The 16,616-nt window shown below is 49.5% G+C and overlaps 2 protein-coding genes across 4 annotated transcripts in view; both read left to right on the top strand.

Moving 5' to 3' along the window:
• The window catches only part of ANKRD55 (ankyrin repeat domain 55), a 28,204-nt gene extending 19,458 nt beyond the window's left edge, over positions 1-8,746 (top strand). For both annotated transcript variants that reach the window (XM_078855344.1, XM_078855345.1), the window contains exons 7-11: positions 489-673; positions 3,230-3,397; positions 4,213-5,153; positions 5,306-5,404; positions 5,884-8,746. In XM_078855344.1, coding sequence (XP_078711470.1) covers positions 489-673; positions 3,230-3,397; positions 4,213-5,153; positions 5,306-5,404; positions 5,884-6,563 — 2,073 coding nt within the window. In that variant the 3' untranslated portion in view covers positions 6,564-8,746. The remainder of the gene's footprint in view (positions 1-488; positions 674-3,229; positions 3,398-4,212; positions 5,154-5,305; positions 5,405-5,883) is intronic.
• A 2,131-nt stretch (positions 8,747-10,877) lies between these two features.
• Positions 10,878-16,616, top strand: part of LOC144931482 (cytosolic purine 5'-nucleotidase-like) — a 47,143-nt gene continuing 41,404 nt past the window's right edge. The window contains exon 1 of one of the 2 annotated variants that reach the window (XM_078855348.1): positions 10,878-11,116. The gene's annotated coding sequence lies outside the window, so the exon portion shown is untranslated. The remainder of the gene's footprint in view (positions 11,117-16,616) is intronic. The other variant, XM_078855350.1, reaches the window with a different exon arrangement.

Genomic DNA, 16,616 nt, shown 5'->3' on the forward strand with positions numbered 1-16,616 from the left:
CGATTATCTCGATTTCTCGTATTTCACGTCCTCTTGGAAACAAAAAGCAGTTTGTGAAAATTATTCTTACCAAAGGACTATATCGTGCTTTCCAACTTCCGTTTGTCTTTGGAAGAATTTAATTTGTCATGGGTAGCTTGTTAGCGCTTGTGCATGGTTTAAAAGCGCCGTTGTTTTTTGCTCTGGTCTGGATCAATTTGGCCAGTTTTAGAGTTTGGGTGAATCCCTAATATGAGCAGCACTCTAGGTCACAGGTTCGTCCTTGTTGGATCGTCTTGGTGGGGAGTTACCGTGCCCCATGCAGGCACCTCCAACCCCCCACCCCCCGCTTCATTTCGGACAGACGGACGATGCTAACCTCGTGAACATCTTAAACCCGAGTCGGAGAAGAGCTTTGCAAAGGGGGACATTTCACGCGAGGTTTTTGTTGTTGTTGTTGTGCCGGACTTTGCGCGCTTCTCACCCTCGCCCGCGCGCGGTGCGCTCAGAACGGCGGCGAACGGGCGTGCGAGCTGATGCTGCAGCACCGGCTGGGCCCCTCCGTCGTGAACTACGACGACGAGAACGGGAAGACGTGCGTCCACGTCGCCGCCGCCGCCGGACACGCGGCCATCATCGCGCTGCTCGCGCGCGTCCCCGAGTGCAACCTGCAGGCCCTCGACGTCGACGATAGGTTGGTAGCGGGGGAGCGGGCGGGATGGGAGGGGAGGGAGGGAGGCGCGCCGGGTGGATGAGTGGGTGAGCGAGTGGGTGGATGAGTGGGTGAGCGAGTGGGTGGATGAGTGGGTGAGCGAGTGGGTGGATGGATGAGTGGGTGAGCGAGTGGGTGGATGGATTAGTGGGTGAGCGAGTGGGTGGGTGGATGAGTGGGTGAGTGAGTGGGTGGATGAGTGGGTGAGCGAGTGGGTGGATGAGTGGGTGAGCGAGTGGGTGGATGAGTGTGTGAGTGAGTGGGTGGATGAGTGGGTGAGCGAGTGGGTGGGTGGATGAGTGGGTGAGCGAGTGGGTGGATGAGTGGGTGAGCGAGTGGGTGGGTGGATGAGTGGGTGAGCGAGTGGGTGGATGAGTGGGTGAGCGAGTGGGTGGATGAGTAGGTGAGCGAGTGGGTGGGTGGATGAGTGGGTGAGCGAGTGGGTGGATGAGTGGGTGAGATGGGGTGAGTTGGAGTGAGTCGGTTGAGTGGGTGAGCGGATTGACTGTGAGTGGGTGAGCGGGTTGATTTTGTGAGCGGGTGAGTGGGTTGACTGGAGATGAGCGGGTTGACTGTGAGTGGGTGAGTGGGTTGAGTCAGCGAGCGAGTGGATAAATGGCGAAACAGATGAGTGAGCTGGTGAACGGGTGAGTAGATGAGTGGGTGAGCAGACAAATGCATAAGATGGGGTGAGCGGATGAGTGAGGGAGTGGATAAACGGCGAAACAGAGTTGGTGAGTGGGTGAGTGGATGACTAGGTGAATGCGTGAGTGTATTAGCAGATTCATTATTAGGTGGGTGAGCAAATGGTTTATGTATGTTGAACTTCTTTCGCATTGTACAAAAGCTAACCGCGTGAATCAGAGGTGCGAAATGAATGGGTAAGTGGGTGAGTGATTAAGCTGCTTATTGTACGAGCGGGAATGGCAGTGACTCACAGACTACTCGTCGGGACTCAGATCTGTTTAGGAAAAGGAGCCCTCCTCAGGTTTTACCAAATCTGCCTTCCTTCCCCGTGGCTCACACCGTTTGGAGAATTGACAAAAAAACCTCAACATAGAAGAATCCCGGTTGCCTAGAGACAAGCGGGAAGAATTGATTGCAGATGTTGTGACGAGGGGATCATTTTCTTTATCCCGGTAATTTCCGTAAAAATTGGAATGCCTAGTTTCATCAACGTTCAAAGAAACAAGGCGATTATTTTTTCAGTGAGAAATTTTCCTTAAATTTTATTGAGAAATTAATGTTCTCCTGTGTTGCTAACCAGCGGCAATTATACGCGTGAAGCTGATGATTGTGAAAGGGCTGGGAAATGAGGTGGAAATGAGGTGGAAATAGGCCTGTGGCCGCTGACGTGATAAACAACAGATGGGTCTATACAATTTATAAGAAGAAGCCTCGGCTGAAAGAGTAATTTTGATTACGCTGGTGTTCTTCAAATTTGTTCCATAAAGGCCACACCTGGAGCTCGCAATTAAACAAAAGCCAATGCAGATCATTTCTTAGTGCGTCTGCATGGCATCCAAAAATGGCACATCTAAATGAGAAGCCAAGAAAATAAAATAATTTCGCGAAGGTGAACGATTAAACCGCGCGACAGAACCTTCCGCACGCCGTCGTAAACGTCGCGGTTCGACAGCCACGCAACACGTGGCGAGCCAGCAACGGTGGCTAGGAGATGTTAACTCCCTCGCCTAGTGTGCAGGAGGTCGTGGCTTCGATTCCGACCCTGATGCCTGCTGCTTATTTGGAGTTTGCGTGCCTCTCTCTCACATCATCATCACATTGGCTAGGAGATGTTAACTCCCTCGCCTGGTGTGCAGGAGGTCGTGGCTTCGATTCCGACCCTGATGCCTGCTACTGCATATTTGGAGTTTGCGTGTCTCTCTCTCTCATGATCATCACATTGGCTAGGAGATGTTAACTCCCTCGCCTGGTGTGCAGGAGGTCGTGGCTTCGATTCCGACCCTGATGCCTGCTGCTTATTTGGAGTTTGCGTGCCTCTCTCCCCGCGTGGATTTTTCTCTGGGCCCTCCGGTGTTTCCCTCCACATTTAGAATCAACCTGCGTTTAGTTTATTTGGCTGCCGCTAGAAATTTCCACGCGATAAGCCAATTCGTTGAGCTATCATTTGTGGCCAAGGTGCTTCTGGAAAACGAGCTGTTTTTTTTTATTATGCTTGTGCGTGGGTCTTACCTGGTAAAATAAATAAAATATAAATTTCAATTTAAAGCTTTCGTGACTGCAGGGATTCATCTTCTTGGTTCTTTCGTTAAAGTCACATAGAAGGGAAATAATAAAATAATAAAAATAAAACATAATAAAATAATTCTCACGACGTTTCGGCCACAACGCAGGACGGCTGCTTGCGTTGTGGCCGAAACGTCGTGAGAATTATTTTATTATGTTTAATTTTTATTATTTTATTATTTCCCTTCTACGTGACTTTACCGAAAGAACCAAGAAAATAAAATATAGTTGAATAGATTTCGTGCTTTGCGGGGCGCACACCCTGCCGCCCCACCCCTCCCACCACAGGACCCCTCTGCACTGGGCCGCGGCGGCTGGCCGAGAGAGCTGCGTGGAGGTGCTGCTGGCGCTGGGTGTGGACCCCAGCCCGAGTGACATCAGCGAGAACACGCCGCTCTCCTACGCCGTGCACTGCAACCATTCGGAATGCGTCAAGCTACTCTCGACGCAGCCCAGGTGCGCGCGGGCACAAAGCCATCGGGCCCCACGGCCGACCTGCTCTCCTACGTCGTCCGGAGTGTCTATTTCCTTTGAACTGCCCGTCTTTGTCTCGTGTGTCCGGCCTACCTCATATTGTGCTGTCCGCCTTGTGTGTTTTGGCTGTCTCGCTTGTAACGTCTATGCCATTTGTACCGGGTGTCTAATACGCCCTCATCATCGTCACGATCCATGGGCAGATAGCCCGAAGGTCTCCACTGCACATTTTGGCATTCGTTTCCACCTTCTCCCCTGTCTTCTGCCAATAGTCTCGAGTAGTGCCGCGTCTTTCTCGCACCAATCTCTTCTGTCGTCGTCAAGCCATTTTCTGTAGGGGCTTCCTCTTTACGGTTCCTTCAACTCTTCTGAGCAACAAACTTTTAGTGTTCCTGTTGTTGTCCATCCTACATGTGTGTCCAAATACAGTACTGATAGTTTCCTTCGCATCACAGCCTGCATCAGGTCTTCTTCTATGTGCAACCTTTTTTCTTCTCTATTTGGTCACTCTTCGGGTCCAGCTTAGAGGCTGTATCCTTCTGTAACAGGTATCCAGTACACCCTGCTTTTCAAATTTGTTTTGCCCGTCTCAATTGCAGGAGTGAGCATTCCTACGCATGGATTACACAGTGCTTTCTGACATCTGTCTTTGGCAGCATATATTCCAATACTTCCTTGCACCACCTCTCTCGTTTGGTTCATTCGCCTAAATCAACGTGGACATTTACGCCTCGTCGTCGACCCACTGTACAAATTTGTGAGGCGACACTTTGCTCTCTGCGTGCACGGCGCCACAGGGCCGAGTTGGTGGCTATCGCCACGCCGTCGCGGGAGGCGTGCGAGCAGCGTCGCGACGGCCGCTTCCGAGTGCTCAACAAGATCTTCTCGCGGAGCCGCGGGAGCAAGAAGGAGAAGGATGTGGAGCGCGGTGACGGCGGTGGTGGTGGGGGCGGTGGCGGCGGTGGCGGCGACGTGCCGGACGCGCCGGACGCGCGCCTGCTCGCTCGCAACGAAACCTTCGAGGTCGACGAAATCATCGCCACCTTCGACGGAGGAGCACGAAAGGACCCGCCGGACGGCACGAGCGCGCTTGCGGCCGCGCACGAGGGCACGCGCGAGGGCACGCGCGAGGACACGAGCGTGAACACGCAAGCGAGAGCTCACGTGGCCGCCTGCCCCAACTGGGGAAAGCAGTGCGGGGCGCAGGGGCGGCTCGTGCTCGGCTCCTTCATCACGGCGAGGGGCACCTTCCCCGCTCGCACGCGCAGCCTGCCCCCCATCACGCTCGGCAGCTCCTTGCCGACGCACGGGTCCGGTGCGGCGGGCGGCGGCACCGCGGCCACCGCCACGCCATCGTCGCTGGCCGTGGCAGCGGAGCAATGCGACGGGCAGGCGGCCCGGTTCGGCGCCCTCACTGGAAGCTCGGCGGCGGCGGCCGCCGCGGCCACCGCCACGACCGCGGCGGTGGCGGGGCGGCTGCTGCTCGGCACGTGCTCGCGGAAGAGCCGGAGCGAGCACGATCTGTTTGACGGGAAGGCCGCGCGTCTGGGCACGGGGGCTACGGAGGGGCCCAGGGAGCTGAGCTGGGCAAGGCCGGGGAGACGCGGAGCCCCCAGCAGCAGCAATGCGCCACCGCCGCCGCCGCCAACGCAGCCGCCGCCCCTCCTGAACGGGAGCAGGAAACCGTCGTACTCTTACCTGCCTGCGTACCTGCCAGCCCTGTACCCACCCAGCACAGGTTGTAATTGATCATCTGAGTGTGCTGATTTTAAAAGTGTGGTGGCCTTGTAGTTCAAGGGGCATTTGTAGTCTCTGTGCTCGTTGCTGTGGAGAAATGTCACGGGGTGTTGGATGCACGATATCGTCTTTGTGGATGACGTGTGTTCACAGGAGACCCGGACCCTCAGGTACAGCCCAAAGGACAATCAAAGGAATCCATGCTGCCTCGACGAAGCTTATCAACTCTTCCAGGAAGCCTACTTTCCAAAAGTAAATGGCCTTAGACCTGGCCTAACATCCTAAGCAGCATCATATAAATGTAGAGAGATAGATGACCTTTTAAAAACTTGAAACAATTGGGGTTTTTTAATAGAAAGGTTGCATGTACAACCAACCCTTGATTATCGGTGGGAAGATTATCTGGTTTGCCAATTTATCATTCTCTCATATGACTTGGCACTGATGATAGCCGCTACTCCACCCCTGAATGAAAATGAGTATTTGACACTCGATTTATAAACAATAGAACGTCTAGTCTACAACCTACGTGCAGTGAGGCTTTATTTTACAAAGATATATGCGCTTATTGTTTTCATCGGGACTCTACTGCAAACAAAAAAGTGATTCTCAAAAGGGCAACAGGAGATGTGCATATATGAATGTTAAACTCGGCGTAGGAATCTGTTTCAATTGCTCACTGAGTTTACGCAACGTTTTCAAACGATCGTCCCGCTCTGTTTTGTGCAAAGCTCCTCTCGAGGCCAAGCTGCCCGGGATCACCAAGTCGCCTTCACTGCCCCTCACGCCCTCCTACGTCTCCTCCTCCTCCTCGTGGTCCTTCCCCGATGCCCTGGGCCATGCGAGGGCGGGCGCTGCCAGTACCAATGCCTGCCAAAGGCCTCCCTCGCCCGTGGCCGTCAATCCAAACAAGCTAGTGCTCGGCCCTCTGCCGGACCACGAATCGGGCTTCGGCAGACTCAACCCCACGCCTCACTTTGACCCTTGCCTGAGCAGGCTGAGCGGTGTGGGGAACGCCGCCGAGGCCTGCTTCAGCCATCTCGGGCTTGGGTTAAAAGCTGAGGGCGGCCCAAGCCAGCTCAAGCCCGTGCTCAGCTCAGACTCCAACCTAACGAGGCTCAGCTCCGGGGGGCTGAAGCTGGACGGCGCGAGCATGAGGCACAGCCAATCGGACTCGGGTCTCGGCAAGGCCATGCCAAACTCCTACCCAGGGTTGGACGTGGGCCTGGCCAGGCTGACTCTGCTAGCGCCCATGACTGCCTCCTCGGAGCTGAGCCACCCGTGGCTCCCACCGACCGGTTCGCTGTCGGCACTCGGAGAGCCCCTCCGCTCCACGCGGCGCGTCCTGCCAGCCATCCCTGTCCACCGAAAGCCGCCCGCCGCTGGCGAGGGCCTCCAGGGCAGCCGATGAACGAAGCGGACGCTGAGTGGCCTTGGCTACGGTGGTGATGTTTCACGCTTGTGGATTCGACCATCTCCACATATGGTAGGTATTCTGCGGCGAAAGCTGTTTGACAATTCGCCCATGGAACAAATTTGGTGTTGGCCATGGCAGGGCCGGATTGAGGTACCTTGACTTCTGGTACACCCCTTTGCCTGCTATCTACTCCCCTGCCTCCAACATGAAGACAGACAAAAGCCCGAACCAACAAAAACATCTTCAGAAAATGTCATGTATTTTTATGGGCCTCATCTGGCGTTTTTGGCCCGTTTGCACCCCCTCAGCCCCCCCCCCTTCCCCTCCATGAATCTAGCCCTGGGCCGCAGGTGGCCAGTTGTTTTACATGATAAAGTAATAATGAAATACGAATATTAATTCAATACATTTCATTTGAATGGAATTCGTGACACAAGTTCACATAATAACAGCCCTCTGTCAACCCTCTGCTGGGTGAGGACCTCCCCTACACCTGGTTTGGTCATGGGATTCTTGAACATGCTTCACCACACTGCTCACACTGTGGGTTGGTGAAGATGTGGTGAGGTGGGAGCCAGGACCAGGTTCGATGTTGACTGGCCGGAAATCAAACTCAGGTCGCCGGGTTTATACAAGCGGTGCGGTAACCACCACGCCACTGCTCCCTCCTGGTTTTGCGTTGAACTGTGTCCAGAAGGAACAGGGCATTATCTGTATCAGAATACCAAATTTAATGTAGCTGGGTCACTGCATTCTAAACTAAATGCAATACTGTATATGTATAAATGTTGCATATAAACGAGACCAAACTGAGGCATGACCCCCTTAGGGATTGCAGAAGTGTTGTACATTTGTGTAATTGCACGCGATTTTCAAAAGGTAAGAATCATTATTAAATCACATCCCTTCAGCTAGCAAAGTGTCATTAGGAAAGGAGACGTGATTTATTTTCATCATCATGAGCCATTGTCTATCCACTGCTGGATGAAGGAAAGTCATCCCTCATGCCAAAATCCATCGCACGCCTCCACGTGAACCGATCTCATCAATCCTTCTCTGTGGTAGTCATCCTCTCGTGTGCGTTTGTTTTTTACCCCCTTTAGCTGCCATTCCCATCACCAGTCTCTTCTATCCTTTATTGCAATGTGTTCTGCCAAAAGCCCACTTTCATTAACACTCCATTTGATGTCTCCGTTCCCCAATTCACGTGTCCTCTTTAGTTTAATTCCACACGCGGTCTTTTTGTTAACTGCTCAGCTTTTGCTCCATTTTCTAAGTCGATGTCTGTGTTTCTGACCCATACATCAAAGCGGCTAATATCCATTGAAATAGTCATTGTGCTTTACGGTATTTGACGAACACCTTAAGAATGCAACACTCACATTTTCACGTTGTTTCTTATTTTTATTTCAAAGGCCAAAATCCACATTGGACATACGGCAAGGTAACTCTAAATTGTACTGCTGCGTAGGTGTTCACTGTTGTAATGTTCAGCTGTCCGGTGTGTTTTCGTGCTGTTCGGCATGATGTCCAACGTTTGGGAGCTTCTTCAGGATCTGAATGTCCACTGCACGCCGAACAACACACGGTGTGCGACCGGAAAACACGCTGCAGAGCTCGGTTCCTTTATAATTGCGGCTTAGATATAATTGTGGTCAGTCGCGTAGCTCCCGTGATAAAGCTAATAACTAGCTTGCATGTGCATGCATTAAGGAGATGGCGACCGCATATTTGGACATACTGTAGTTTTATGACATTTTCTATTCATTCCGTTGATTAATTTATCTGCCTTGGGGAAAAAAGTGAAGGGTGGCCTGCGTTCATGCCCACTTGCGAGATTCTGGCTTAATAGTATCCATTTGTAGGCAGCTTGCAAGCAATTTTACACGATGTTAATGAAGTGTCGTTGTGTACGGAACTCTTAAAAATGATAATATTTTTAAGGTAGTAGGTTTCAAACATTTTAAGTGCACTTAAAAGCGAATGCCTTTCTGTCGAAAAGATTTGTTCCGTTTCTGCGTGCCCAGTTGCCGCGTTCTCTGTGAACGCAATACGTCCACCAAATGGTCTTGGCTGTTTTTTTCATCTTGGCTCGTCCCTATTCCGCAGTGCCGTGTCCTTAAAAAAATAACCTACGTGTCATTTCAATAAATGTTGCGAATGCCTGAGATTTCCCACCAATGTTACTGTCATGATTCTTACGAAGTGTCACACTGTCGTAATTTATTATTTACATTTCAACGTGTTATTATATTTGAAACCAGGTCTCCATTGAAATACAAATTTTTTTGACGTGAGAACGTCACCGATATGGTCTCAAACGCCTGTGATTAAATTACCTTCATTGTGCCCGATATTGTCAGACTTAGACTAATGTCCAAAACATTGCCTGTTATATATATCGCAGGCAGTGTTGTTGATAAATGTGTTGTTTTTGTCAGACCTTCGAGCAGTGTTCTTTATTGCAAGGCCCGTGGGCCACTGGTTGCCCTTGATGGCCTTTAGTGCGGCCCCTGACAATACACAAGTGACAACACCGCCCGTCATTGTGCTGCCAAACCCCAATGGTTTCAAATGTGTGGCGGCCCTCACACTGATAATGTCTTATCGGAGAATGTGGCCTCCCTCTGAGAATGAGTGAAAAAACACTGCCTTAGAATCTCAGTGGTTGAGTGAACGGCTTGCAATTGCAAGGTTGCGAGTTTAAATCCTGGCTGGGGGTTGACTTAGAACAAGTACTGTACCGCTTTGTGGATAGGTCAACAGTGGTCGTCCTATGGAAAAACTCGACCCCCACCATATTAATGTGGAATTTCCACCACTGGCTCTGCAGGGCTGTCAAAAAATATGAGATGAGCACCATATCAATGATCATTTACCAAGGAATCACTTGAGGACTGTCCAGTACAGAACTTGGGATAACCACAAGGCTTGTATAAGGGCTTATAGCTGAGGTGGCCAGCAGATGGCAGTGCTGCGTAACATCCCATTCGATGCGCGGTTTGGATATGAGAATCAGATCTTCATACTGGTAGGAACCACCTGGTTCCACCAGCCCACAGGGGATTATTGTGTCCGTCCGTCCGTCGTGAATCCAAAAATGGGAGGGTTGGGGCTGGGTGGAGAGGGGAGGATGGGGAGGGGCTGGGTGGGGAGGGTGGGGAGGGGCTGGGTGGGGAGGGTGGAGCTGGGTGGGGAGGGGCTGGTCACCCCGTGGTGCCCTTATAAAACTCAACGTTTAACCTACTCACGCCGGCTTGTGCCCGCCCTCACAGCCGGGCATATTTGCGGAATACACCACGCCCTGGCCGTTGACCCTGGCCGTTGACCGAGCAACCCGACGTTCCTACCAGCTCCCTCCGCAGGAATGTGTTTTTTTTACAGGAGTGCCCCTTGCACCGAGATGTTTGTTCCACCGGAGAAAACCCACGCCCTTGAACGTCTGCACAAATGGGGTTGCACGACGGACACAATAATCCCCTGTGGGCTGGTGTAACCAGGAGGTTTCCTACCAGTAAGAAACAAGAATTCGTCTTGCTCCCACACTGCAGGGAGTGACGCAACTCCTCCACAAGGGATGTCACTGTTCCACACAAGTGACGTCATGTACCCCCCCTCCTCTCCCCTGTGACGCACCAAAGAGATTGACATTTTAATTCCTGAGGGAGTAACGCCACTGCCTCCACACGAGTGTGAAAAATCACAATGTGTAACACAATTTTTGTTCCTGGGTACTAAGTGTTATTTTTTAATTGCTTATGCCTAAAAAGTATAGAAAATGGCTATTATTCCCCACAAACTTTGCTTTTTCTAAATATCACTGTCTTGGTCACAAAAGTAAAATGTGTGGGGAATAATAGCCATTGTATGTACTTTTGAGGCATAAGCAATTAGGAAATAACACTTACTACCCAGGAACAATTTTTTTTTGTTACAAAGTGAAATCGCCCACAAGCTGACCGTGACGTCACTGCCGTACGAGTAACGTCGAGCCTCACGCGCGAGAGACGCGCCACTCGTCTCCAAACCAGTGCAGTGACGTCACTGCTCCACAACCCTAATATCAACGCTTCACTCAACATTGAGTGACGCAATCACTGCTCAACCGGATGCCGTGACACCACTGCCGTACGAGTGACGTCATGCCTCACGCGCGAGAGACGCGCCACTCGTCTCCAAACCAGTGCAGTGACGTCACTGCTCCACAAGCCCCTAGCGTCGACAACTCTCCACAAAACACGAAGTGACGCAGTGACGTCACTGCCAGACGACAAGTGACGTCACTGCTCCACAACCCCCCCCCCCAACGTCAAACGTCAACGCGCCACCAAAACGCAGAGTGACGCCATCCCTGCGCAACCGGTTCGCCGTAAACGTCGTTCTGCGGCGTTCTCGATTTCCCCACGAGGGTTTCTTTGTTTCCCAACGACGCCGCCACCACTGCCCCCCTCACCGCCACTGCCCCGACAAACCCCGAGCGGAACTGCCAAAAAGAAGCCGTGCAACTGACAGCTCCTCATAAGGGGGACAGGACTCGGCGTCGAGCGGTGAGCGGGACGCGCGGTGTTGTTTTGTTGTTGTTTAACTTTTCGTCGAGCGCAACGAAGCCGCGGCTTCTCCTCGCCGCCGTCGATCTGCGCCTCTGTCGCTCGCAAAAGCGCGCGCGTTGGGCTCATTTTGTTTTAACGGTCGGCTTTAGATTTCGCAGCCCGCATAGGCGACCTCGTCTGTTTGTTGCGCTTCTTGTTGGCTGGGCGGCGTCACGTGGTGAGTCGCGCAGCCAATGGAACGCGGCTGGCGCGCGTCCGTGTTGTGAAATGTAATCGCGGTATCTTTATGGTGTAGGGTGGGAGGGGGGACTTTGTGCGTGATTCAAATCTGGAGGTCGTCTCGTCACGCAGATTCTGGTGACTAGTTAATTGTTACCGATTAAAAACAAAAACACTACTTCACGTTACAGTGTCGAATGATGTGTCAGCTTTAAGAGTAGGCTGGAGACGCCGATGCCATGTGCACGGGCCTGCTGGGTCCCGTCGAGTTCTTTGTAGTTAGGGCCCCCAAGGCCCCCTGACATTGGCACGTGAACGTTGTTGTTGACTTTTAAAAAACGATCGAAACCTTCACAACTCACCCCCCAGGCAGCGACGCATTCGGGCGAGTCTTAACAACCTTACAGCAAAGTCCAGAGGCAGAGTCCCACTACTATGAGCCTTAAGGCAACAATCGCAGGCGCTGTCAGTCTGACTGCGTCTCAAAACACAATTGCGGAACGATAACGAAAGAGGTCTTAGACTTTTGATCAGGGCGGTAACAACAGAGCCACAATAATTGCACAGTTGCCTTTAGCCTCGTCACGAACGCACGCCAAGAATGGCTCATGGAGTAGTTGGAAAGTCTCTATATAACTTTATGGTATGGGGCGTGTGAGCGCAAACACGATACGCGTACGTTACCAGGTGATAATCAGGTTGCGATAAGAGTTATTTTACAAGGGACCATTGTCAGATACGTCAGCAGTTATATGTTATTCGATTAAGGCCACGATGTTATGAATAACAAGTGTAACATGCCAAGGTGAAGCCTGGAAAAATATGAAAAACTCGGTTTTTTTGGATGAAGGACGCCACACGACATCAGTGTTGGTTGGTAAAGGAAACTGGGGCCCAGGGCTGGTTCCGATATCGCTCTTCTATTTATCGCAAATGGCAATATGTTCATGAGCTAAATGCCCCAATGTCGAGGTCTCCTCTCAACGAGAGGGCTTCAGAGGAGAGTTTGTGTAGTTTTACTCTTCCTCCAATGACGGAGCGCAGACTTGAGTGTTTTTCTATATGGACCATGGTTTGGGTTGCAAGGCCACAGTCGCATCGTGACTCGTCTTTAATATTCCATTTTAAGGAGATGCGTGTTGATGTTGCGATGCTGTTGATGGTGACCGTCACGCCAGTGTCTACGAGGAATGTCAGAAGACGAGGTGATGCGATGTTTGGGTTTAAAATTAGGTGTTTATTCCGGATCTCCGCATTGTTCCTCTCTGTTAGCCTGCATTCTCCATGGTTCTGGGTGAGATTATAGGATGGTGACAGTGTGCAATCCCAGACGGGAGATCGGGGCTTGCGTCGGCAGCGAGGTACATCGTTAGGGCCTCGGTTGATGGTTGTCGTTGACAAGAACACGTGTAAAACGCCCCTTGCAGTTTGCATGTCTCTGCGGATATTTGGTGGCAGAATGTTTGACAGAACAGGACGGCAGGGGATTCCGGTTTTATGATGTGTTCTGGTTATGGTTGCGCATTGCGGTATTTAATTGTGCATCCAGCAGTTTTGTATACAAAATCCTGGGCCAGGCTTTGAACACAATACTCTGGCCACTGAGTAGGTCAGTTTTACGGTGGTGATTCGCAGTACATTAGCTGAGGCTGCTGAATGAAGCCGGCGAGGAATCATCCCCAGTGAGGCGCTCGCATCTGGCTCCAATTCCAAATTGCTCACATGTTGGAGCCTAAACAGAGTGGGTTTCGGCAGATGCAACTCTAATGACATCATGTGGCTTCTGCACAACCGAACAATGTGCTTGTTAGGCGAAGCAAACCATGAGTCACCTCCTGAGATGCCCTGCAGCACCACAATGCACTCCTCAAGATTTGGCAAAATATTGGGAAAATACTTTATAGGTTGGACCGGAGAGACGACGACGAAGAAGCTGAGGCTCCCCAGGTCTTTCGTGGCCGTTTTGGTCGCAGGGCGATTCTTGATTTGCTAATTTCACAGGTCTGTTTTACGTGAGGCTTGAGAAGGTCAGGCATTTCGACGTGATAACCCCTAGTTATCTTTGAGTGGGGTCATAGTGCACTGGGCTGTCATAGATGGACACATCAAGTGTGGCATCTGCTGAATGAGTGTTCAGGTGGAAACCACTTGTGGTTTTGGAACCGGTGTGACAGCTCTTGGGAAAGATTATGATATTGCCATGTGATTGAGGTGGAATTAATAATGGTATTTAGCACAGCCTGCATGTTTTCCATGTCATCCAAACTCCATCTGGTTAATTCTTAATCGCATTCAATAATTATTAGTTTCATCGTGGTCAGTGTGTGTCTCTTGTCTCTGAGCCACATGTTACTGATTCAATGGTTTTATCTCCCAATTCTTCCCAGTAAAGCTGTGGAACATTTAATTATTAGACAATGGTGAAAATGTGCTTTCATTTATAAAGAAGACAACGTGGATGTAAAGAAGCTGTTGCAAGGAATGGGACAATTTATCAAAGTCCTTTGTCAATCTGCAGCTGGATGAAGACCTCCCCACGCCATGTCGGCCAGGGTGGTAGTTGATCGTACTTCACTGCGCTTTTTATTTTGGGTCTTGAATTGGGGAGCACTGGGACCCTTTCAGAAAGTGCAGAAAATAACGCTATCTAACCCAAAAACGTTTATTATGAATAATATTGGTCGCGAAAGCCTACGTGTTAAACTGATGTTAGCTGTGGTCAAGAAACAAACCCAGATCATGGGGTTCATACCAAACCCACGGTGCCAATAACAAACCTTCAAATTATCTATAGACTCGAACTAAATAACAAAACAAAGATAGAACTAAATACGTGCCCCTCATGGCACAAACATGCCTTAATAATGCACATTCTCTGGGTAAATGTTTAGATTCCATAACCTCACAAAATAATAAGCTTCTTTGTGGACAATATATAAATACAAATAATATGACAAAAGGTCTTGTGGTTTACAGGAAGTAAAAAAAATGCTTTTATTTGTTACGTGGAGGGACATATATATGAAGGTGATACATTGCTTAGTTATTTAGAATTCTGACAATGTTTTTTGTCCTTCCCAAAACAACACTTAATCCTTCATAATCCTCTGATGTAAATGTTTGATGTGAAATGTCATGTTGACATTTGTACACCCTGTGATGGTATTTGTACGTGCACATTTAAACACCTGAATACGCTGTTGAGTGTGAATCTCATTAGATCTTGAAAGCTAAGTCGTTTTAGACCTGAATAGCATTGAGATAGGTGACCATGCACAATATATTGTTTTAGACTTTGCGGCTATGTGATGAGCACCAGATGGCATGCAGCAAAATCAATTTTTGAATTGCACTTCTATGCTCCCAGCCTTCACCAACCCACACTCACCAGCGTGGTTATATTAAGGTCAAAATAACCCCTACGGCCTGCATTGTGTGGAGAGGCCCTCGTCCACGAGTGGATTCACATGTGCACCTGTAAACATTATTGGGTGTGGACATGGAATGACCTGGAATGAGCGATTACCTAGTATTGGTAAAAGTTAAATACGTACTTGGAAGTGGATGGTAATGCAGCTTTAAACGTTAATTACAGGGCATTGGTGGGTCTGGTCATGGAAAATAGTTGTCAGCGTCGTGTGCAATGACGGAATACCAAACCCTGCCTGCTGGGCATGTTTTCTGCACTACGTCTGCTGCCGGGTTTAACAGTGGACTCTGCCCTCCCCGGGAGCCCAAGTGTGAGGTCATCATTCCAGAGGGACGTGCAACATAGGTCTCTATCTGTGGGTGTGTAGGTTGGCAGTTGTAAACAAATCCTAATAAAACCTATCGATCGAAAGCTCTACTGTTTAATTTTTTTTTATGTAATGTGCATTTTATTAGTGTTGTTTTCAAAGTTTTTCATGTAAGCCGTATCAGTAAAATGTGCCATACCTTGACACATAGTTTTCATTTGTACACTCGTTTTCATTTTTAGGTTCTTCTTAAGTCCACTGTCGTGTATTTTGGAATGCAGGCGGCTTTGTGCTATGGGGTGGGGAATTTAACGTGTGCTCATCCAGTAATGCACCTTGTTTGTGTGGCCGCTGCACTGCTTGTTCAAGTACGTAGTGCAGCCTAGGGTAATACGAATGACGAGCACATTTTAAAATATAATTTGGGTGTGACAAGACGGGCTTTTACAAAACGTGAAAACATCACAGGTTGTGGCTACGTAAGGCTTATTTTTTTTAAATACAATTAAAATGTGCCGTAAAATCGAGTCCATCTTGAGAACAGTTTTGTGCCGTACTTTGTTTTTCTGGACGAAGCTGTTGACTGCCCAGCACGAATCATGGGCTCTCTGGTTGGTGGCACATTCAGCACCAATGACTACCAAGTCCATATGGCGAAATCAATATCTCATGAGTTCTTTGGAGTGAAATCTGCTTGCTTTTAATTTTGGTGTGTGCAAAGCGATTGCAGTGGGTCTGTACAGTTTGCATGCTGGACTTAATCTTTTAATATTGCAGAGGGAATGTGCTCGTATAGTTAGGGTTTTGTGTATACATAGGGGTGCACTGAACACTCAGACCCCCGCGTATTAGATTATGATTGTGTTGCATTGGTCTTAGTTTTATATTGTTAGCCACTAAACGGATATTCACAATGTTGTATGCATACCAATTGACATCTTCTTAAATGGGATAAAAATTGAATATACATTTTCAACCAAAAACATTTCATCATGTGTATGGATGTGTTTTCCATACTGTGAAGGGTGAAAAAAAATACTTAAATCTTAATGACATAATGTCCTACCAAAATTTCACAATATTGTGGGGACATCTGCACCTGCATAAAAAACAACACCTGTCATGGTTGCTTTAATTGCTTCCCCCCACCCCACCCTTTATAACCATCGAGGCAGTATTGTTGAATAGGTGCTTTTTGAAGTGAAAGTACTGGACTGTGGTGTAATGGATGGTAGCTGACTAATTAAAACGGCACCAGCTTGCGGGACATTACAGGGGGGGGGGGGAATCGCGTTGTAAATTATGAACACGTGATTGTGGCACTCTAAGGGCACAGTGGGGCCCCGCTTTTGAAGCTCGTGTCGTGGAACATTTTCTGCCGGAAAGCAGCGTATGCCCTCCAAATGGATACATGAGTTCCTGAGCTTCGGCTTACTCATTATCTGGCGTTTCGAGGCAGGGATGCAAATTCAAAATAAACCACCCGCGTGGCTGAACGTGGAGTCTCACAAACAGCAGAAGTCTTTCCTCTATACTAAACA

Source organism: Lampetra fluviatilis, chromosome 4 (genome assembly GCF_964198595.1).
Source record: "Lampetra fluviatilis chromosome 4, kcLamFluv1.1, whole genome shotgun sequence".
NCBI classification, from domain to species: Eukaryota; Metazoa; Chordata; class Hyperoartia; order Petromyzontiformes; family Petromyzontidae; genus Lampetra; species Lampetra fluviatilis.